The sequence below is a fragment of the Charadrius vociferus genome, unplaced genomic scaffold, assembly GCF_000708025.1.
Source record: "Charadrius vociferus isolate BGI_N301 unplaced genomic scaffold, ASM70802v2 scaffold104, whole genome shotgun sequence".
Taxonomy (NCBI): domain Eukaryota; kingdom Metazoa; phylum Chordata; class Aves; order Charadriiformes; family Charadriidae; genus Charadrius; species Charadrius vociferus.
In genome coordinates, this window is record NW_009648255.1 from 1598023 (window position 1) to 1622404 (window position 24382).

Sequence of the window (24382 nt, forward strand, 5' to 3'; positions counted from 1 at the left end):
TCTATTTTAATGATGTTTTCAAGAATAATAATACTCTGCATTACAAAAGAAAGAGGTAAAAGGTATGTCTTTTACATATAAGAAAAAACTTACAGCAAAGGCAAAGAATATCTTAAATCCAAAATAAAGCTATGTTGTTCCCTACAGGGAAGTTTCAGGTGTTTGAGATTACTCACTCAATTCACTTTCAGCGTTCATAGAAAAAGATGAAGGACAGTCAAAATAGTTACTCTACCATGTCAGCTTTAAATCGTCCACTGACTGTCAACAACTTAGCAATAAAATTACAAATATACAGAAACAGATCTGCTACTGTACTGAAGCTACACACACAACCAATAACAAAAATACATAACAAAATATGCAGAAATTGTTTTCCATTCATAAATGCAGAATTACTCCCACATTCCACTCTGACCTGAAGTGAGCACTCCACACGGTGACCAAAAAGGAAGACAACTGTTATCATACATCATAGAGTGAGCAGAAGACAAATCTACACATTACTCACAAATTTGGGCTAACCCTAATTCTACAAATTGTTTGCTGTAGAATTATAGTTCATACATGGAAACATGTAAAATTCATATTAACAGTTAAGCAGAAGTCAGAGTGAAAACAGTGATGGTAACGAAGAGTCTCATTCTGAGACTGCTGCTTGTTGGGCAGAATGAGTCCAAGTCCAGCAGTCGAATCCCACGGACGTTACCAATAATGGAAAGCACTATGCTTAGCAGAATTTGCACAAAAGGCCGAAAGTGATCACTAAAAGTGTTTTTCCAAACAGCAGGACAGGACATCAGGAAAAGAGAATACTATGGTATTCATTGCAACGTTAGGCTTTTGAGCACAGATGTGCTCGACTTAAAAATGACATGCATTACAAATATAAAATGCTACAAATGCTTACTGCATGCAAATAGTCCCCAGACTACTTCACTTCATAATTCCTAAATCAAAGTAATACATACAGAAGGATGGAACATGGTTTCTATTTACATAAGCTTTGACAGGAAAGGGCACATTAAATCATGATTGAATCACTACAATGAAATTGCATTTCTAAATAATTTAAACCCTCAAACCAGTATTTCTTGCTAAAAATCCTTCATTTCAATGAAATAGTTTGTAAACATTGAAGATGTACATTTATACAATATCATCACTACTGGCTTCCAGCGGCAGAACAGAATCATGCGTATAAAACCGGTCGCTACAGGCGTAGTGCAGAGCAGCGCACGCGCCCTCAGGTATTCCTCGGCCCTCCACGTCCTCCCCAGGGAAGCCATTCAGGTACCTGGCTATGTACGAGCCTGTTGAATGCCTGTTGATAACGTGAGGAGATGCCGAAGGCTTGTTCCGAAGGACAACCCCCGCTACACTACTTGTGTTAGAAGATTTTTGCTTGCTGGCCGCCTCCTGCCTCTCCTTGGCACGGCTGGCGATATTCCGCACCCTGCTCTGGCTTCTGGACGAGAGTTTCCTGACCAGCGCCTTCGGGCAGTCTTCATCAGTCTGCCTGGAGCACAGCGTCTGACGGCTCTCCTCCTGGTCCAGGGACACCAGCTTCCTCAGCTGTTCCGTCAGAGCATCCGTAGAATGTGGTCTCATACTCTTCATAGCAGCAAGTTTCTTGTCTCTCATGCCTGATGAGATAAAGCTCTTACTTATGTATTGATACTTACTTTCAAAATTGCAGGAAATATCCTCTGATGTCAAGTCTCCAAGACTCTTGGATTTGCAAGGGCTAGTCTGCTTGATGGCTGGATGAGGTGGGAAAGCCAAAGCATTTTTGAGCACCGGTGAGTGTATGTTGAGCTGGGATCTCTCAGAGGTACACGTTACGTTTTCCTGCTTATCTGAATGATGATGACATAAAAAGCCAACATTTTCATACATTGGAAAAGGGAGCTGACTCCCTGCGGTCCTGAAGTGACCCGAGCAGTCCAAGGCAGAAGCACAGAGCTCAACAGTTGCACTGCTCCCAGAGGTTCTCTCACCACTGTGCCCAGTGTCCTGCTTTTGCCTCAGTTTTAAAGGGGAAGCCAACTGGCTCATGTCTTCCCTTTTGTACTCGCATGCAGTTACCAAGAGATCTTGACAATCCCCATCTACTTCTACAAGACTGCTGCTTTCTGAGTTTTCACCAGTGGGAGGGTCAACAAGCGTCTCCTCAAAGATGAGGCCATTGGAAGCAAAAGAACTGGCAGACTCGGGGGCTTCCCAGCTTGGTCCACATTTTGGTCCACTTTTCCTTTTGGGATTTCCATTGAGCAAAGAGAGAGGTGAAGGACAAGGAGAGCTAGGCGAGTTGTTTTGTACACTATTTAACTTTTTCTTGCAAACTAATTCACTGTGGATCTTACATTCAGAAGCTGGTGTAAGAGTTGCCTCATGGATAATTGTGTACACAGAATACTCTGCAGTCTCAGGGCTAGAGAACACGGTAGTATCTGGACTTGAGAATAAAGGGGATTTGATGGATTTTGTGGTAGTGAAGTTGTGCTTACAGGGACTGTTAAGATCTGCAGTAAGCATGTGTGGGTGCGTAGCCATCACACTGAAGGCCTGGCTGCTAGTGCCATGGAGGCTCGAGACTGTGGTAAGATTAGTTTGGTCATCTGTGACATCAAACTGTCCGATCAGAGCTGAGACAGCGCTATCCATCTCGCTCTCATTCGCTAAAGAAACTTCATCTATAAGGCGAGAAATGTCACTGTCTTGCATGGTTAAAGTGGAGTGCAAATCAGGAACATCAGAGCAAATGGTAGAAGAAATATCTGTCAAAGAAAGAGGTGCTCCAGTGCTTTTCTCGATGATGTCATATTTGTGATTTTCCATCTTTACTTTTTGAGAAAGGGCAGACCCCACAAGAGTTATTTTCTCCTCCTTAGACCCTTTCGTGTCATCTTCCTTTTTATTGTCTGCACAGTTTTTGCCATTTGTTTTTTCTGTGGAAATTTCAAAATTGGAGTCCTGCATTAGAGGGACAGTTTCAGCAACAGCAGGAAGATTATTTTGCGGATAGCCTATGAGGTGATTCGTTTCAGCTACACCACTTGCAAAAACTAAATCTTCAGGTTGCTCCTGTAGAAGTGGTACTAAAGAGTCAACTGTAGTCTCCTTCTGGTCATTCTTCTTAAATTGAGATGCCAAATTTGAAGTATTTGCTGCTTTCTCAGAACATGTGAAAACAGATTCTTTCATGTTTGTTTCCTCCTCATTTGTATTGTCATCACTGTTGGCTAAATTAAATAAGAAACGTATTAGTTGCATACAATATTGTGTTCTGTTTATTAACAACTATTTTGTCCTTAGACAGACAAATGGAGAATGCAAAATTAGGTATAGTTGTGACAGAACTTAATTATGGGGTTGTGCAGGTTTAGTACAAATTTTCTGTGTGATATGAATAAATGGAAAAATACAACTGCAGGCACTTCATTGAAACTTCCTTTGAATGTCTATTACATCAAGCACGTGATGTAATATTTGTTGCAAATAATGTTAATGAGGTACCATATTGTAGCTTGCACGTAGTATTACCTTCGGCTGTGTTCCTATTCAGATTTGTACTATAAAGAAGCATGGCAATAAAGACAGAACAAAACAGCTCTGTTAAAAAACAATATTTTGAAACAAGATGCATGCTGAAAAGAGCCGAGTAAAAAGCATCAAGCAGATGGACTCCAGACTGTATTTCACATCTAGTTATGGTAAAATGTTACAATTTAAGGATTTAATTTTTGATCTTCTACAAGTATTCATGAGAGCAAGAGTTTGAATTCCATGATAAATATGCATTGGGTATTTCCTCCACCAAATCTTACTTGTCTTTATATGCCAAATCTGAGCTCCGTGACTCACTATTTTGGAGCTTTTAATTAAGCAGGGACTACAGAAGTAAGCCTGGGATGATATACACTGTTGCTAACATTTGCTAGAAATCAGGTAGCCTAGGAAGAAACAAGAGAAGCCCTGATCATTCCGTGACAGTGCCTGAACCCCCCCCCCCCCCCCACCCCCCGCCACAGTAAGAGCTATTTTTAACAAACATGACATTAAAGGCTGGTCTCCAAAATCTGAATAGTTCCCCAAGCTTTCCAGTGCTCCCACATAAGGATGGAAGAGGTGTACTTTTTTTTCTATAAAGAACAGAGGAGGAAATGGACAGCACACTGTCCACTGGGCCTAATTCCAATTGAGACAGTAGAGATGTGTTCAGCCAGAGTAGTTTAGCAGGAAAGATCTCTGCTGGACAGCCAGCCTTTTCCGTTCTTCATGGCACCCTGCAGCAACGAATGCTTTATCTGACTACTATGTCCCCGAGGGTGAAGCCACCTCCCAGTCTGAAACATTTGGGCTGAACTTACTTTCTGAGAATACCCAAGCCTACACCTGTACATGCACGAGGCTGCGTTGTACCTTTTCTTACCATGATTCAAGGTAAGAGCTTCCATAGAAAAGGAGTTGCTGTTCTCTATGTCCACCCCTAAGCCATGGATGGCCCTGCAGCATAGAAGGGAGAAGGTCCCTCAGGGACAGAGGAGGACTCCAGCTGGAATTTCATCTTGTTTGTGTCTCATTTCTTTGTGTCTAAGGTGGCCAGTCCTCCTCCATAGGGGTTACAGAGCAAGGCCTACAGAAACTCCAACGGACAGGATCTAGTCCTCTCAGAGTGAGAAGGGGCAGCATTCATTCCCTGTGACAGCTTTTTAAGTCATCTCACCAGGGCTCGTGTTTTCTGTAAAGGTTATTTTGCTATATGGGAATACCTGTGACCTCCAAAAAGTGTGGCAGGTTCTACAATAATTTTGTGTCTCCGTCTGCAGCATCCTTAGGAAGAAATATCTAAGAAATAATAACATCTGCTACGAAGCATGGCTGAGCTGTATCATCTCACAGGCTTATGTAGAGGATCTTTCAACTTAAAATACAGCATTTCAGAGTTCACTTCCTTTACTAGGAAAATCCTTTTTTCCTGTCTACAGTTTCTTCTCAGGGTGGTAGAAAAAGAATAGGTTTGATTTTGCTTGCTGTTTCTCCTAAGTAACTTCTTGTACAAGATGATGTCCAGATTATCTGTTCCTTCAAAGCCTCTAATATGGGCAAGCAGAACAAAGGTGGCTTAACAACACGTTCTCATGTGTGCCTGGTGGTTCTCCTATTTTAGGGTGGCTCCTGTAACTGGTGGAAGCTGCTGCTCCGCAGTTGAGAATATCCAGAGCAGAGCACCACTTCTGTCATGCCCCCGGCCAAAAGAGGTTCTCTGTGTGCTCTCTGCATCTTCCCAAAGACGACAGACGTGCTTCTGGCTGTCCTGCGCCAGCTGAGGAAGAGCCCTCAGGGACCAACTGCAGCAACGCTGCGCTGTCAGAACTCACCAGAAGCTGAGGACGTGGCTAGCCCTGCAGCCTCTCGGGGACAGCCTGTGTGAGTGCACACGATCTTCCCAAACAAACAAAAACCAGCCCCAAACAGCAGTATAGAGGCCCTAGACTAGGGATCAGCTCAGGGTGGAGACAGCAGGTCTAATGACTTACAGCCATTGTATTCAAGGCTTCCTAGACTTATTTAAGTATTTCAGTAAATCAAATATTAGGAGGGTCAAACACAGTAACTTTGCTGTAGTCATGGGAATAACTGGCTGAACACACTTAGAAAACAGCTACTTTAAAAATTAAATTGTATTGTGTATCAATAATATAAGACCAAGATTTTATCCTAACAATGTAATCTAGGTTAATTAATGTGATTAATTTAGGAGGAGAATATCAAGACTGATGGATACAAAGTTTGACCTACTTTTATCCCTTTTATATCTATTTGACAGTCTACATTAGTCTTTACACACACTATTTTCAAAAACATGCTGTATACTGTTCTTCCTCCTTGAAAGTGAGGAAGGAAAACCCACCATGCCAGCAGCTCTGTTTCCATAAGAAAGGGACAGGAGCAAACCAGAAACTGATGAAGCACAACTGAAAGTTGGTTCTTAAATTATGAAAACAAATTTGGCGAGTGTCCTTTTAAAACCACTTCCAGAAGTCATTGTAATTCAATTGCCTAGTTTGCAGAGTAAACAGCTTTCCAGGGTGTCACTTATCAAAGATTTAAGGAGCTGTTAAAATCTGCAATCTTAAGCATATGTAATTTTGCCCAGTAACTCTCATTAGAGTCGAGGAAAACTACTTGCATAGAGACTGCAGAACTAAGCCTTTGAATAGACTATTTCAACTTACTACATCAAAAGTAATTATGGAAGCATCTTACCGGATGCATTTTCTTTTCCTTTGGCATCTTGGGTAGTTTCATCTTCTGGACATGGCAGTCCTACAAGAAGAAATTTGTCCACGGGCATAGAAGCAGGACGTGCTTGCAGACTCCGGCTTGTGCGCCTTACAACTCCTTCTTTGTCTTTCAAGTCTATTGGTTCAGATGCACTGTCTTTAATTTCAGTAGCTTCCAGAAAACCCATCTTGCTTTTCTTTCTACCTTTTGCTGGTGCACTGGCTGTGCGCCGGAGAATTCGATCACCAATAGATCGCTTCCGTACATAGTGCCCGCTGGTTTCAGCGGAACTGTGCTTAGGGTTCTTGTTAAACAACCCTCTGAGTCCTATCAGCTGCTTATTCTGAAAGGACAAGAATAACCACAGTTTCGAGTGAGTTCATACTGTTATATAACACGTACAATGAAAAGGGCTGCTTTCAGAGTATTTATGAATGATGAAGACAAAGTTAAAAATGCAGCAAAGCAAAAATTCACACCAAGCAATTCACATCTACTCTGACCAAGGAACTATCAGCATAGATCTCCATGAATTCATGCATGTCTGTATTTCTCCTCATTAGGATGGCAGCCTGACACAATTACAAGAGAGGTTTGCTCAAAGTCTCCTAATCAGACATGACAAGACTGTAAGAAGTGTACTGCAGTGACAGGCTACACATTAACTTGGAGTTTTATGTATGGGCTTCATCAAAGCAATATTCAAATGTTTCAGAGCCTGAATGAAGAATGATGTAAGTTTGGTAGTTGCAGATCATGCGATTAGGAACCATTCGAAAAGTCTGTGCCCAGCAAGCGCAAAGTGCATGCTAATGAAGTCTACCTTTGTGGCTCCTAGAAAGTGCAATATTGTGTAACTGGGATTGAGGATTAAAGGGCTCCACTGAAAGGCAAAAAAACGCAAATACATTTGGCAAATACATCCTCACTTACACGGACGCAAATGTGCATTCAGCCTTTGTTTCTATGTTAGAAACAACAATACAGCTCATCGTTAAGGCAAGCATTAGATGAACAGACTGACACAGACATCAAATCTCAATGGATCTTTCTGCACCCTTTCATTTGTCTTCCTTATGAAGCTACTCTTTACTATTTTTCTTGAGTATATTTCTTCTTTGAAGAGCACATGAGCCAAGAGCAATAGCCACACAGGGTCCCCTGTCACCAAAACCGTACGCGATTTCACACACGTACCCAGATGCGTGCAAATCTAGGTGTGTAGCTCAGATGCATTCCAAGCTGCGTACTACTGCTTTTCTTTTCACTCTGACTTAGTCTACCTTGAATACTAAAGGCTTCTCTTTGTGCACAGAGCACGCACAGGTCTGGCACGGCCTGTGCCGTTCCCTCCAGCACCTCGCTGCTGGCCTCCCTGGAAGGAGAAACACTTGTGGAGGCAAGAGCAGATGAGACCATTGAAACACTGGTTCTGGGGCTGAGACAAGGATGCCAAGAGTGAGACAGACATCTGAGTGGTTCACAGAGCTGCCATTAGATCATTTGGTGATCTAAAGGGAACAGTGAGGATAACGGTAGCGGAGTTAAGTGAGGATCAGGACGAGAGCAACTCACAGCCCCTAGGCTGTCTATGTTATTTTCTCTCTCTGTTCTACTGAGCTTTCCTTGGGTGCTCACAGAACTGCGGGCTAACATATTTGACATGACGTTCTCTGCAGCCACTCACAGAAAGGAGGAAGACTGAGGGCTAACTGTTCTTTTCAACCTATACCCTTCATAAAGGTGGGGGGTTATTTGTGGGTTTTGTGGGTGTTTTTGTTTGGGTTTGTTGGTTTTTTTTAAATCACTAAAAAGGGCTATTTTATTTTAGCATCCTGTTGAATAAGGCCTTAATTTCTTTGTGCTAGCTATCTACAATGACATCTTGTAACCTGCTCGTGAAGGCAGCTGAAGCAGAAACGCAGAGAAAAAGCACTGTGCTTTTACTTTCGTTTAAAAAATGTTTTAAAATTAGTAATCTTGCAGAAAAGCAAAATGTATGCACCAAAACCTAAAAGCTGCTAAAAATAGCTTGGCAAATACCATGTTCTGGTGCAGTTACAGTTCTCAACATTTACTTCTAAAATAAATTTAAACACACTGAAGAAATGTACTTACTGTATCTAGACATGATAATTACTAGGTGCTAACAGTAAGGACGCTCATAAGTACGTGCACGCTAAGACTAGGGCAACAGTACGTTGAGCTCTCCTTGCTGATCACCCACAAGGAACCCCCCCCTCCCCCCCATGAGCTACACCCTTCTGCCTCCTGAGCGCTCTCCCTCCTTCTGCCCTGGCTCAGTGCTCCTCAGAGAAAACACTCTGAATAACGAATTGCAGTTTGCTTCCTTGAGCATGCTGATGCTTAGCAGTGTGTGTAGCTACCTATACAGATACAGGTACAAATGAAGACATCAAGTTGAGGGCAATAGAGAATCAGACATTGTGCTTTTTCATTGCTGTACAATCTGAATAATTTGTTTAAGCTTTATTACTGATTAGTGCCAGAGAGAACTAGGTACTGCTAATCCAATGTACAAAACGCCATGAACATAAGCTGTAAGAATCATTTAGAAACCCCACAAATCCTGTGAGGTTCTGTGGTACATTTAAATCCATTTTCTATCAGAAGAATTAAACCAAAAAAAAAAGTCATAAAAGATCTAAATGTCCAGGTATACTTACTTTTCCATAGATCTCATTAATGGTTATATGAACAAATATGGATGCTTCTGTCAGCCCTTCTAAATACACATGACGATAACCTAGTAAAATAAAAACATTGCACCACAAACAATCAGCAGGTTGCATTTTACGCACAACAGACAATGACTGCCTATAGAAGTGAAATACATACAGTAAGCCACCTTACGTCTTCAGTACAACTTATGTTCTCACAGGTTTTCCAAGGCCCCCAGTACAAATTGCCTTCAAGTTACAAATAGGACACAAGTAGTAATTTCCATAAGCACAGACACCAAAACTCCTTCAAATAATGGTGAACATACCACCCTAAAGTACCAGGAGAACTGTCCAAGCTCATACAAGAAGTCTCAGAGGTAAAAGTGTATATCTTATGCTGATAACCTCATCTTAAACTTTAAGTTCAAAGCTGTTTGTTCTTCAGCGTAGATTTCTAAGTCAAGGACAACAAGTGGGACTAACCAGGCACGAGACTGCTAAAGGCCAGAGTTCTTTGTCCAACAAAGTCTCTCCCAATAGGGTCATGGTCCCAAACAAGAAATCGCACCAAAGCTATTTCAGGCATGTGGATGGTAAAAGTGAGTGTTTCCTCCCAAACAGGATTAAACCCTGCAAAACAAACAGAACAGAAATTTTGGGAAACAAGTCCACAGCAAGCGCTAGCCTCAATTCTCATGATGCAAGAGGCATAAGAAACAAGCAGACCAAATACACAAATGAATACTCATTGCTTATTGCTCATCTAGATATAGGTGCTTTCAACCTCCATTATGTAAGCAATTAAAAGTGAGAGATCTGTCTCTTGGACTGCTTTTACAAACAAAATGGTTCTGGTTGGGTAGCTGCCAAGGATACCAAGGCAAGTTGGTGTTTTGCAGAACTATGGCAGGCTAAAGATAGACCAAAACCAACAGGAACTACCTTTTGCCCCCGTGGTTTTGCAACTGCCTATGAGAACTGATGGGCACCCCTCCTGCTGCTATCCCACTCTGTTACTCCTCTCCTTCCCATGAAGGACATGATTTGTTTTCATTGCATTTGAAGTTATACATGTATTTTATATACATTAAAAAATATATTTTTTTTTTATTTCTGCATAAAGGAGATTTAAGAACAACCCAGGAGAAAGACATTGTGGTGAACAGTTCTTGTCCTTCACCTCTAGCTTGTCTGTCCCCCCACACCAGAAATTCTGCCTAGAAAGCAGAATTAATTTGTTAAAATACAATAATTTGCTTTCATCAGGTAAGAAGCTTTGCAATTTAGAAAGTAATAACAGATATCAAATCACTTCTAATTACTTAATATTTTACTCTAAGAAAAGGAAATCAGCTAGATTATCTTACCATTGTCGTCAACCACTCTGGTCTGATCTTTACAGCAGTCAACAGGTAACCCAATAATTTCCACCTCAACAAAGGGATCTATTATCTATTTTTTAAAAACAAAGTATTTTAAAAGCAAGCAAATGATACAAGTGAAGGTCAATTTTTAGAAAAAAAAACCCAACACGCAGAGAGTTAATTTAAATTCATATAAGAATTGAAAAACCTTTGATTCACATGAATTTTCAAGCAGCACAATCATGGGAAACTGCTTCATTAAGTAAAAGTTGGTGTATAGTTTGTAGTGTCAAGAGCTATGGCCAGCTATGACTAAGTTTCAAAAAAGTGAAGTCACCCTCAAAATACAAAACAAATCAGTTCTTAAACATCATGTGTAGGACACAGACTCTGTAGGAAAATGTAGTATTTAGTGACCAAAAGCTTGACATCTGAAATTTATCGGGGTATTTAAAGAAGGTGGAGGTTTGAGTCTCATGGAGCCATGTCACTCCAGGACCTCTCATGGAAGCATTTGTCAGTATCAAAGCATCTTACCTCTCCTCTGTCTCCTAACATTGAGTCAGGAGGCTTAGGCAGCTGCTGTCCACTGATGATCTTCAGAATAAGCTGCTTTTTAGGACTGGCAGGGAGTGGATCAGCAGAGTAGGGGTTGAATGTGCCTAAAAGATGGCAAGGAATACGAAGTGTAAGGAAAAAGATACACAGAATAAATACCGCCCCCCAAGATGCACGCATATAGCCAAAATTCAGTCACAAGCAAGTAAATTAGAGAGTATGAAGCAGCTGTTAATGAATTTTAAAATTTCATTCCACTTTCTTACAACCTTTACTGAGCTGAGCAGCCCTTGTTCACATGATTATAAGACAGAAAGGACCCCTCTAATAGTAGGGTTTTGCAAGATTAGGACTCTCTTGGGAAAAAAAATAAAATAAAAATCTTTCTTCCGTAAAGTAGTAGCTTCAAAAAAAACCCAATAGTTACAACCTAGATCAGCACTCTGATCATGTTTCTTTGCCCAAATATTAATAAGAAGCAGCAACTAGTAAGCTGCTTCCTGCAGCAGAAGCAGAGGAAGTACCTAAAGTCCCTCTTAAGTACCTTTCTATCAACCCTGCTGCTTCTAATGGCCGCATTAAGGAAATAACTTAGAGTTACAGGGATACAATCAGATCCCAAGTCCAAAAAATACGGAAGGATTGTGATTGTATAACACTGAAAACCACTGGCTCCTGTTCTAACAGCGTTCTAACTTGCTTGAGAGCTGGACCAAGGCCTGGATACTTAGGCCTGGGCCACTGCATTCCTTGTTCTTCCTTGGCCCAGGCTAGCCAACTACAAGCGTTTCTTTTTTTTAAACACGTATTAAGATGGAGCCCTCAAAATATGTCTATAATAACAGCAAGAGATTGTATGCTGGTAGTTATGCAGTCTGAGAGTTAGACGCCATTTTTTGAGGATAAAAAAAAAAAGAATTCTGAAGTAAAATAAGCTCATGAATTTATGGAAATACAACAGATTCTATATATGTTCTTATTTTTCTTTCTTGTGTCTTGGCAACTTCACCATGAAGACATTTTCTGAAAAGCTTGACATTTACAGTAATAAATGTATAGTAGGACATTACCTTTGCACATCTGCTGAGGTTTGAGGACATAACCACAGTTTCCATTTACCCTAAATTTTGCATCATTTAATTGCATCACGCGTCCCTCAGATTGGTAGTTTAGTGCCACTGTTGAGAGAGAAGACTCAGGTGTAAGATATTTACTTAACACATATACAAGAAGTGGGGAGTGAGTTATTCATGCAACACCTACCTAACTGGCAACCAACATTCCAGTAAGGTAAAGGATTGAAATTGCTGGAGTCAATCCGATAGGCGGATGGATAGACCCTTGTAAGCTGTTTCTGGTTGTAAAGCATAAACTGTTCGGCCTTCTGCTGCACTGCTTGGTGGGCTCTGGTTTCACTGAATGACAGCACGTTCCCTGTTGATCCTGTGTGCATTTTTAAATCAACAAACAAGTCACAAAGCAATCCCAGGAGACGGGGGCCTGAACTTAGACCTCAGTTTCACTGGTACTGATCAAGGGGAACATCGGATTTAGTCCAAAGCTACACCGACAGGTTGTCTTGTCACATGCAAATCATGTACATTGCCTGACTGAAGGGCACCCGTTTCCCCTTCCAGGGGAGGGTCTTTTGTTCTACCCTCAAGTTTCCAGACTTACAAGGAAAGCCAAGCACAAGCTTATGCTAATTGCTAGGGCCTTTTCTCCTGCAGAACCCCAGACATAATTGCTATGAAGAATCTATAGAGAAATCTACTAATGGCAGCATGATCAAAACTACCTTCTGAAGAGCTTACACTCAGGGGAAGGACGGGCCCAGCAGGGCTCCAGTTTTGCTCTTGTCCTTGTAACACATTAATAGCTGCACTCAACCCATTTTTCTCCAAGAGAGGCTTCTGCAAACTCATCCTTTCTCTAAATAAAGCAAGAAATCTTTTCCAATTCATAAGTCTTCCCTCTGAGCATTTATCCTCTTAGGCAGACCCCCTTTGATCATCTCTGCCCTCTGGGAAAAAGACTGACCAGAAGAGTTTCCTACATGAGTGCCCAACTTCCAAGTGAGCGGTTAGACCAACTCAGCTGTACCATCTCTCCATGCCCATCTCTTCAGCTAGGTCCAGGAAAGCACAAGATCTAGATGGAAGGCAGCTGCAGTACTGTGCTCCGATGAGCAGGCGCTCCTTTCCAGAGGGCCAGGAGCCCCCCGATGGCTTCAGCACTACCACCTCACTGCACCTGGACCTGCGGGAACAGCTGAGCTGTCTCAGCTCAGAACAATGAGACTGAGACTCTACAAGACTATGTCCTTCTAGGATTTCTTGGACTCTGTTTCTCCACAGTGCTTCTACCTTCCTTGATTTCTCCTATTAAACTCTCTTAAATTAGGAATTATTTTTATAGTAATTACAGAATTCCATACACAGTTTGCTCATGTATGTTTGGTGACCTTTCCCACAAATTCCTCTGCAACTTTCTTCATTTCCACTTTGCCTCTAGCATGTTTACTGAAACAACCACACACTTTCTGAACAGGGATCACATCTATTTATCACAATTCAAATCTATCATGTTAATAAATGCTACTTAAAATTGATAATGTTAAAAGATGATGACAAATTCCATAAAACACTGAAATCAGGAAAGTGTTCTTCTGAAAAAGTCTCATCTTTAAAATCGCTATAAAACGTGAATGTAGTGAGAAACCAAGGGAAAGGATATCTCCTAGGGAAGAAAAAGGTGGTGCTTTGCTCTTTCTCCATATTTAAATAAACAGGACAGGTTACTAACTACTCTGCTTTTAAAAACAAGGGAAACCTTGAGAACACAGACATGTTTCCTACGCAAACAGAAAAGTGAAAAAGGCACGTGTAAGTCTTGTGCCAGCAGCCTTACCATCATCTACTATATCCTGGGCTGCCACAGAGTTCGTGTACACCACAAGGTCAGACAGAGCTCGGCACAGCTTCACCGTTTTTCTTCGACGAGCCAGTCTGCTGAGTTATATTTAATATATAAAACAAAATGGGATTTTTTCAATATTTAAAGACTATTTCAATCCTCCTTTCTGTTCTTTTCACCAATAAGGAAATAAACAACTGTGAACAGGGAACCACGTGTGGCACACCTTCTTAGAGAGGGCTCCAAGATGACTGCTCCCCTTGTACATCTACAGTTACACCACACAAACAAAATTTTTCATTTATCACATAATGAAATAGCTGCACCATGGCTCTTCTCAACAAAAACAAGGCAGACAGCTTTAAGCTGTCTGAAAACAGAACGTTTCAGTGACAACAAATGCATTCTCAATGGCACTTTTCTGATTGCTTTTTCTTTACGTTCTCAGATGTAATAAAGTTGGCTGGGCTGTGATGTACCCTTATTTAGCCTAAACAGTTTTCTTTGAGCACTATTTACAGCATGCAAAATGTGGATTGGCATTTTTCCATTAGAAGAGAATTACTATCACATTTCTTTTCAGTTTAAGGGTAATTGCTATTTGCAACCTATGAAAACCTACACGATCAAAATACCGGGCTACAGCAGTCACGGCAAAATATACCCCAACAGCCTTCCCCGAGGCAGTGACATGTACATAGTGATAGTAGTAACATGCCTCTGGCTTTAACTGAGCTGTAAAACTATGGTGAGTCATAGCTCACCTGTGGAGCTGTCCTGTTTCCTTTCCAGAAGAGTTTTGCTGGCATTCTTCATCATCTGATGCACTATGGTATTTGGACGCTGCCTTCACAGCTTTCTGTTGGGAAAGAATCAAGCAGAGCTGTGTCAGTTTATGGAATGGTGCTATAAATCCACATTACTCTAACATCAAGGGGGTGGGTGAGCTGCAGCAGGTTTACAGCACAGGACCAGTGTCCTACAAGGACGCAGAATGACCCTTGGGGGTTTGAGACCAGAAAAACCTCGGTGGTACATCAAGTGTTTCCATACACGGAGAGACAGAAAGCCAACACAAAGCATCTGTGCCCTGATCTCACTCCATCTGACTGCAAGGATCCAAGCCTGCAGCCATGGAGCAGGTTTATCTACTGGCTTGGAGACAAATCCAAGCCTGAAGAAAATTATTTCCGCAAACTGGCCAGTCCGTTGCAGACCACTGCATATTCTGCAACTTGCCTCCCCTGCTCCCTCCTGACCTGAGAAGACAACATTGCTCCACTGTCTCCAGTACACTGGCACTGGTCCAAAACCTGCTGAAATTCTAATGGATTCTATCTTATTCAACAAACAGTAACACACAGTAGGATCTAAGCATACAGTGCATTGCTTACACCTACCTATGCTTTTCCCCCAGTTTAGAAAATTTAACAAATTCATTCGTGAAGCTGAGAACAGAGTCTGGGCAAAATTTTCAAACATCATCTTTCTGCTGCCTTTTGAGCCACACATACATGCATTCAAGATATTCTAAAGTATTACAGTATACAGTAAAGAAAATAGCTATGATAACAAGGATTAAAAATCTCAAAAGCACCTTTTTTTCTGAAACACCTATTATTTAATAGTTTCCAATTCCAGTATTACTTCTTTTGTAATGCTAGCTACAGCTTCAAGTGAGAGTTTTTTTAATTCCCTTCTCATCAAGAGGTAATTAACAATATAACTGAGAGCTCCTTATCCTTTTGCTCATAGGGCTAATTGAGTACAGATTTCTTTTCTCCTGCTGTGCACCAATAACGCACATAATTTAGTTTGCTGTGTTTAGTGCTGAAATAAAAGTTGACTATATTGGAAATCATGTGCGTGGTTCAGTTTTGGAATCCCAAGGTCTGGACTGTGGATGTTTCCTGCAGTTACCTTGCAGGAATTGCCAGCCTTACCGTCTTTGTCCCTCCATGGGCAGTTTTTAGTTTCTACATGGATACATTTGGCACATGAGCTGGCTGAAAACACCACGAGTCAATAACCCTGGGTGGATAATTCTGTACCTTCAAAAATATCAATAGTAACCACCCTTCCCAGGCATCCCTTTAGCTGGAAAGGCATAATGGGGAAGTTACTGGATGTCCCTGTTGCCTCAGTCTACAATACAATCATTATTAAAAAAAAAAAAAAATCTATATATACTCTGTCTTATTTTTTTTTCAGCAAAAATGAAACAAATGGGCTTTCCAACCTGCTAGATCCATTAGGATAAATAGTTGAAGTAATTAAATTATTGACATACTTTCCAGCCCTCAGCATAACCAGCAGCTTTTAGTGGCTGACTTTTGTCTGTGACATCTCATTCCACAGCATTTGTTTTCCCATCAGCGAGCACAGGCCACGATGTGAAGTGTCCACTGCTGTGCACAACAGGTACTTGCAGACACCACCACACACTGGGTGAATAATGTGCACTTAGCTAAAGCTGCTGAAAGAAATGTGGCCACTTTAAGCTGATGTAAGCTTATAATCAAAGGGTAAATATGAGTCCTGGTATTGTTTGCCTAGAGAGTTTTTGCTGGCTCCTAGCTGGCTTCAGGGCAGATGAGCTGCTGGCTGATTAAGTTCTATGAAGTATTTCATAACTGCTGTTTTTCCTAAATTGCTGCTCAGATTATCAGTTACAGAGTGTGCTCCCTGCTGGGCTGCGGCGCTCACCACGGATAGCGCTGAAGAAGAACACGGGTGCCCAGCAGGCTGGGGGCAGAGGTACCACTGGTGGCACGGTGGCTGGGCTGCAGACCTGCTGCATGCTGCTCACAACGAGCCCATCTGCTGATTTACTCACTGGGTATCTGCTAATTGACTGCAGGAGGAAGGAAGCTCTCAGTTGAATCAGCTCATGCTGAGGCTACGTGTTCAATAAATCCATGCCTCGAGGCACCGGGGGAGTGTGGGAACAGGGGAGGCGGATGACAGGAACACATTTGTCAGGATACGGGAGGAAACACGAGCGCCCTGGCCCTTTTGGTGGCTGCTATCTGTCCAGCTGTAAAATGAAACCTCACACTCATCTGAATTTTATTAGCTCTTGCTTGGTTCAACAGAGCCGCCACAGTGGAGACTCAGCAAAGCAGACAATTTGACCTAGCAGCTACACAAACATACAAATACTATATGCAAAACCATGAAGAAGTCAGAAAAAAAAATTTTTACAAAGCTGAAGCCCAGAGCCAGTAATCAGTCACAGCAGTCCCTTAAAGCAAGTGGAAAGACAGTAACTGTGTGCTCTGCATGGCACTGCTCAGGGTGAGGAACAGGGTAAAACTGGACCCCGAATGGAACAAACATCGTCGGCTGTGTGGACAGAAGTCTGGAAAAGAAGAATACGCCAAGGCATTTGTCTGCACTGCTCTTCTGCTGCTGCAAGTTTGATCAGAAAATCAGCAATTCCACATCACCGGTAAAGATGATCATTTTGGTCAGGCAAGACATTTTTTGAATTTGTGTGATCATTTTTAAAGGGTTCTCCATGCTGGTAGCAGCTACTGAACAGCAATAAATATATCAAGTATAATCCCATACTCTTTCCTCACTGCTCCCATACACCCCATGCTTGTCCCAAGCAATGAAACATACCTGGTGACTCTAGAATGCTGTCAGACCTAGAACAGCAAACCCCGTCTCTCATTTTACTTACCTTGTGTTTACCGAAGTTGCCCATTAATGATCGGCTATGAGACTTTTTTCCACCTTCTTTTGTATCCAGGTTCTGTGCAGAGAGAACGCAATAAAAAGTAACTAGATACCTTCAGGAGTATCTGTAAGGAGTCTGCCACAGTCTCTAAAAGACATAGTTTCAACCTGATATGAGTTCTTGTATGTCACTGTGATTCACTATTAGAAGAATATAGTGATTGCACAAGAGAAAAAAGAGTGAGTTAAAGTCTAAACACAACATATGGATCTGTGAACACAGACTGAAATCCAAAATCTCATTACAGGCCTTTTCTAATTTCTTTATATACTTGATAGCTTAGCAATCCTCTTACAGTAAGGGAAAATATTAACATTAACACTCAAGACCACAACCAACCATGTAGAAAAAACAGTCTAGCAAAACCAGGCAAGCAACAGCAAAACATGAGAACATTTGGAAGTGTGCTTGAAAATAGCCACAAAGGAAAAGGGGGGAAAAAAATATCTCCTAACAGATAAATGTGGACTTTTCACAGGCAGCCTGAAGCCTGAGTTTCACATTTATAGCCATGCCCCTAGACATCGGTTTGATAACTTCTGGCAGCACGTAGCTTTTTCTGTCAGAAAAGCACACCCCTTCATCCTCTAAAAAGCAAAACAAAAAGGTGCTGAAGAATATTCCCCCAGTGTTTCAGCAAGTCCGATGAACTCCAGTTATTCCCTGTTCAGTGCTGAGTTGGAATTCAGTTCTGGCTATCACATAGATGGCTTCTTCAGGTCCAAGAAGAAAGTCAATAACCTCTGTATCTATGTTCAAAGATTTGTTCCTAGTTCAGGCTGAGAGTCTCTGTAATACGTAGAAGGAAACCTTAGCAGATAAAGTACTCGTCTCCCTCAAATAAGAGTCAGTGTTGACAATTTCAACAGCAAATCCCAACTAGTAGCAGGCCTGACAGACAGTACCATACAAATTGCCTTCCTCCCTCCCCACAAAAAACCCAATTGATAATTACTGAAGATCAATACATAAACTGCACTGTGAATGTTTTGGGGTTTGTTGTTGGTTTGTTGTTTTTTTTTTTTAAATAATAGCATTTCTTTGGGAAAATGACTGGCATATCAATGACAAAGTAAAGGAAAATGAGATTTGATCAGCAAAAAAAGTAGAAACATTTCCCCTCCTGGTATATCAATTACACAGTAACTACTAGAAAAGAGCTTTACAGCACCACCAAAGCAAGCTAGCTAATGAGTTACACAATTACCAAACCATTACAACACTTAACCATTTTGTTTTCTCCCACCTAGGTCAACAGTTGATATAAATGAATCTTCCAGTTCTTTTAACTTATTATTACTAATTGTTCAGCTCTGTATTACTTTAAGACCCTTGAAAACAATGGTCCCATGCAATCAGTCTACACACAGAACTGTTGCCACAAGGGAAGAGGATCTCTAAATGTCCTTTAATAATTTAAAATAAGTCAATTAGAAAAACCTATCACTTCATATTATCATCTGACAGAAGTCTGAATAATGCAGTCACAGTACTGAAGTATTTTCCATATTCCGGTCATGTTGATGACATGTAATGGGTAATCCCAGGTATCATATCTGACACAAACACCTTATGGAAATTTGCATTCTTTAAACAAAACTCCCTGCCCCCTCAAACGCTAGCTAGGGGCCAACCATTCTTCCAGATACCAGAGAACACATCAAGTGTAATTATTCCAACTCAAGATAAAACTGAAATTGCTCATATCTGATCATATTTACTAACATGGGGTGTTTGCTCTCTGGAATCCCACTTTTCCAACCTCAGAAGGCCGAAGGGAACAGGCAAGCTGACTGTTCTCGCACTGCAAAGCCACAGTCTAAAAATAACCCTTATCTCTCGGGTCACATGCCTTCGTCCTGTGCATTCTTACAGCCTCTTCCCACCACAGCGCAGCTTCGAGCAGGGGTCTCGGGCATCAGCACAAGGCCAGTATGTTTTCCGTAGTCAAGCCCGGCTTCAGGCCAAAGTCTCACAGGTCCAGCCTCGGAGACTGACAAGAACTGCATAAACCCTATAGAGTGGGCAGACGTGCAGAAAGCAGAGCTACATGTACTTGACCTTTAAGACTGCGCTGGTTACAGAGTAGGCACATCCCCCACAGAACAATTCACTCTGTATTTAATATAACTGGGGTTTGCATCTGGTTGAGGTGAAAGTACGGTAACTGTGGATTTAAGGTACTAACTGTCTACTGATGTACTCAAAATTGTAATACATTTAGCTGTTTTACAATAATAGTTTGATGTCAAATGGGAAAAGAAACATACCATTCTTGATATAAAACCATCTGGGCACAGAAAACTAGAACCTGGCTTAGGGCAGTAAAAGCACAATCCTGTGTTTTAGTGCTGTACAAAAGAGCCATCAGCATCGCAGGCAGACAACGCTTTCAGTTATCATGGCCAGTCCTCACAGGACTAAGGCAATAGAGAAGGGATCTTCCCCAATAACCTAGACACAAACTAAATTGCTTGACACATGCATGCAATATTGGTACTTACCGTATAAGTCGCTTCCAAGTTCCAAGTCTTACAAGGAATAAACCAGATGAGACCATATTGAAACAACACACACTTCACATTTGACCATTCAAATTCTCTGAATAGCTATCTTCCTGAAATAGTTCCAAGATTTCGTTTTGGCTAAAACAAGCTCTCAGAAGTTGTTCATAAGTTATCAGCTTTCTCATCTGAAAAACGTGCAATACACATTGCATTGTCTAATACTCAGCAGAGCATGCAAAGGGGAAAAACCACATACCTGTTTCAGGTTAATATTTAAGCCCTCATGGGTTGCCTTTAGCAGGGCTCTCACAGTGAAGCTGTCTGGGTCTTCTTTGTCCCTGATTTGGGATTCTTTTATCAGAGATTCCAATTTCGTTCTTATAAAAGATTCCACCTGGTGCTCAGTTGCACCATTGCTCTGAAAGTCATTAAGAAATCCAGTTGAAGTAAATTATTGTGTCCATCACTTCTGGGACAGCCTGAGGGAGCATTACACATGCTTCAGGCCACACAGCGCTCCCAACATTTTCTTCCTCTGTGCAAGAAAAACTTTCTTGCACAATCCCGGCAAAACCAGGCAGGTGCCTTTTACCGCCATTTCCATTTTCCTTTTTCCTCTTTAGTCCTCCTGACACATAATTTACCCTGCCTCACCAAAGCACGATCCACCACTTAGATCACCCCAGAGCCTGGCCCTGGCCTTAGCTCTTTGTTTCAAAACTCTCACAAGTCTGACCGTCTCTTTCAGATGATGGCATGAACTCTCAAGCTAATGCAGTGACACCCTTCCTCCAAAGTGTCAGACAGCCTGAGCATCGTTAGATTCCTGCTCCAAAGGATAAGAAAGAGGAAGCACAGACACAAACCAGTCTCCTACATAATGCGCTTAAAATAAAAACAGATCCTATAGAACAGTGTGCAGCTAGCATCCCGCTGTCCATGGGGTGAGACCTCTCCCGAGACAGGAGGGGAAAGCAACTGTTCCATCCTAACATGTTCCATTTCTAGCCTCAAAAGACATACTGTATTTTGCATTGGCTTTAAGGATTGCCAAATTTTGTCCTAGGTCTTTCTGTTAAAGAAAGCATCATCTCATCAGAAGTGCTCAAGCCACCTTAGTAAAGCACATGTGGATTACACAGACTGCTCCTGTTGAACAGCACATAACAATGAATCAGGCATCATGTTGGTTCAGAACTGCTTGAGCAATTTCATCTCATCTTACTATATCCATAATTAAAGTTATGTTTATTCTATATTTACTTTTTCCCCTGAATTTACACCTGTGGAAGTTTGTACCTGTACTTAAAACAATCATATTCCTAAAGGTTTATGGGATTGGGAGTCTTCAGGCTTCCCCGTAGATTAGTTAATGCCAAATATTTCCAATTCTGTAGTAAACACTAACAGAAATATTCTGAGTCATCGAGCAAACTGATTTTATCCTATGCTTCAAGCATTTACTGCAAGGCTGTACCACTGTATGGGACTGTCTTGGGGAACATATGGTTGAATGACATCCAGTGCAGTCTAACCTCGAAATAATTAAGAAATGAATTAATCATGATTTTGTCAAGTACCACAGGGGGTTTGTTTATCAAAGAGGGGGAAATAAAAAAAAAAAAAAATCTCAAATCATCCCTTCTGTGTGGTGTACTTGAACCTCCCAAAAGATGTTGCTGAAACACGCATTTTAGCAACAGCAGGGGAGGGGAGGGGAGGGGAAGAACCGGCACAAATATGTACTTCCTCTGAACGAGTTCAGATGGGGACTTCTCTTACCTGTAACCCAAATCCCAAGCTATTCTGAAAATCCTTCAGTTGCTAGTAGCAGGCATAAATGATACAGACAAATCAAAAGCTCAATATGTAAACCAAAACCAGTTAATGAGAACTATAGAAAAGTGTTTCCGTGTGACAAAATGGCAAACTCACTGGGCTACATTCAAAAATAGAGATAAACATTATACTTGCTAAATATTAATTTGAATTTGATCTATTCTTTCTGCACCTCCCTAGATAGTATTTTCTTTGCTCAAAAGTTTTAACTGGTGAAGCAAGGCTGCCTCCTGACTAGAAAAAAACACCTGCTGGATAATGTGTATTAGCATTGCACACCAATTTCAGTTTGCAGCAAAAAATATGCATTAATACAATTAACACCAGAAAAATAAACAAGGACTTAACAAATAAAGGGAACAGAAAGCAAAGTTCAGTGTCAAAAAATAAGAAACAGAAGGACTGAAAATAAAAATGTTTCACACCTCAAATTTTTTTCATGTGTCTCCTTTCATAATTTTAACCTAGAAACTGTGCAGTAATTCCCATCATGCCGTTGCTTTGAGTACTATACATTTGCATCTGAAAAAAAGCCTAGCATGCTTATAGTGCTGGTGTCAATGTTTACTGTCTCGTGTACCTAAAGTACTTATATCTGTTATTTATATGATTTAAATGACAAAGTGTGCATTTCTGAAAAACTTCACTCCATATCTAACTGTGGAATTATATAAATTCTGTATCTTAAGGATCTGAGTTAGAAAACAAAGTTAAAAATTCGAATCTGCCACCAACTGTAGGATTATGGAGTATGCATGTAAGAAACGTAGAGATGTAACAGTTCTGGGAACTTAGTATATGCACATACATAGCAGGTCTTCAACTTGCAGTCGTCTTCAATTTCATCCGCACTATCCTCATCTGAAACTTCTCCTTCCTCAGCATCTGCTCCAAGACTGTATGGCAACTTCTTACCCTAAAACAAGGAAAAAATATTCACAATAACTGCACATTTATTGTGCATTTATTGTCAGTGCTATTTAGTGCAAAGACCAAAGTAGCCCATTCCTCAACTATTCCTTATGTGCATTGTGACAACGGTTTAGAATTTGTTTTCAGAGAGTCTCATGCAAACTGGTTCAAGGACTCGGATTATCACAGGTGATAATTTAAGTATTTCTGGAAGAGTTTGTTACTGAAAGATCTTTGCAAGCTTTTTCAATAAAAGCATACCACTTCCCATCTCTGGAGCAAGCCAGCAAGTGTCCAAATGATTTTTTTGAGTTGACTCCCAGATATTTCAGGCTTACCCCTGGCAAGCAGACTCTTGTATACTTAAAACGCAAAACCAGAAGCTGAGATTTTGTTATAGGCTCTGCATCAGAATAGAAAATGCAGACACAGAAGAATTAGCTGCAAGCAGCCATCAACGTGAAGAAAGCAAAGCCTATTTTAACATTGCACGCTCATGTGAGAGTGTAGTCAGCAATCCAAAATTAGTTGCTAATCCAGTACTGTGAATGTCATATACCTACGTTACAGAGGAACTACTTTAATTCCATGTCTAGTTTCCAACATCTGGTTAGTGGTGAGCAAACAGAGGTTATTTGCTATTTCTGGTTAAAAAAAAAAAAAAAAAAAAAAAGGCCCCAACAGATTAATTATCCTTTTTAGAGTGTTCATCTTTAATTCTCCTGTACGATTACTTATAGCAAAGCCCAACCACAGAACCCTGATAATGTTGGCTATGGGACCTCTGAAGGTCTCCGGTCCAATCTTGCACTCAGGGAGGATCGCCTCCAGCTCTAGATGAGCTTTGCTTAGCCAAGGCTTGCAAACTTTCCAGGCTGGAGAGTCCCCCAGCCTCCTGGGCAGCCTCCTTCCGTGCGGCACTACCCACAGCTGAAGAAGCTTTTCCTGCCATCCAGTCTGCACCTCCCAAAGCTGCAACCTGTGGCCAATGCCTCTTGCTTTACCATCTGCTACTTAATAAATCACCTATTAAACTTCTGTGTTATTACTTCTGTGTTTTCCTCAGGGATTGCAGAAACGTTCACAGTCTACCCGTTTCATCAGTGACAGAGGCAGATAAGAATCACACTCAGATTTCTGCAGAAACGAAGAGGATTGCTTTACAGACTGCATTTTGAAATTAATAATGCTGCCCTGCTACTGAGTGGATCAAGTTCACTTCACACTCACACCTTTATACTGGCTTAAATCCATGAGTATTATTAGAATTACTCTTTATGTACACTAACAAGATGAAAATGACACCAATTACTTGAAATTGTTTAGCTAATGAATCAATACTGCCTTTCAAAGGAAAATGTATAAAACAGACCAAAATTAACAGCAAAAAGATGAGAAACTGGCTTACTTCTCAACAAGATGCTGATCCCTAAATATGATTTAATCTTTTCCAATAGGGCTGCTTAAATTGAGCAGGAGATGGGAGATAGGGCTTTGTGAAAAGCTACTGTGATGCTGAAAATAGTATTCCTCTTCCTAAAAATGCTACCTCGGCTCCACACCATT

General features: G+C 41.1%; 1 protein-coding gene across 1 annotated transcript in view; it reads right to left on the reverse strand.

Annotated features, from left to right (window-relative positions):
• Positions 1 to 1149: 1149 nt before the first annotated feature.
• PLCH1 (phospholipase C, eta 1) overlaps positions 1150 to 24382 on the reverse strand; it is a 69983-nt gene continuing 46750 nt past the window's right edge. The window contains exons 10-22 of the mRNA XM_009884478.1: positions 22713 to 22820; positions 20322 to 20483; positions 17502 to 17573; positions 14578 to 14672; positions 13808 to 13905; positions 12161 to 12340; positions 11968 to 12075; positions 10877 to 11001; positions 10343 to 10427; positions 9459 to 9605; positions 8979 to 9058; positions 6274 to 6634; positions 1150 to 3245 (exon numbers count right to left, since the gene is read on the reverse strand). Of these exons, the coding sequence (XP_009882780.1) occupies positions 1150 to 3245; positions 6274 to 6634; positions 8979 to 9058; positions 9459 to 9605; positions 10343 to 10427; positions 10877 to 11001; positions 11968 to 12075; positions 12161 to 12340; positions 13808 to 13905; positions 14578 to 14672; positions 17502 to 17573; positions 20322 to 20483; positions 22713 to 22820 (3717 nt within the window). The remainder of the gene's footprint in view (positions 3246 to 6273; positions 6635 to 8978; positions 9059 to 9458; positions 9606 to 10342; positions 10428 to 10876; positions 11002 to 11967; positions 12076 to 12160; positions 12341 to 13807; positions 13906 to 14577; positions 14673 to 17501; positions 17574 to 20321; positions 20484 to 22712; positions 22821 to 24382) is intronic.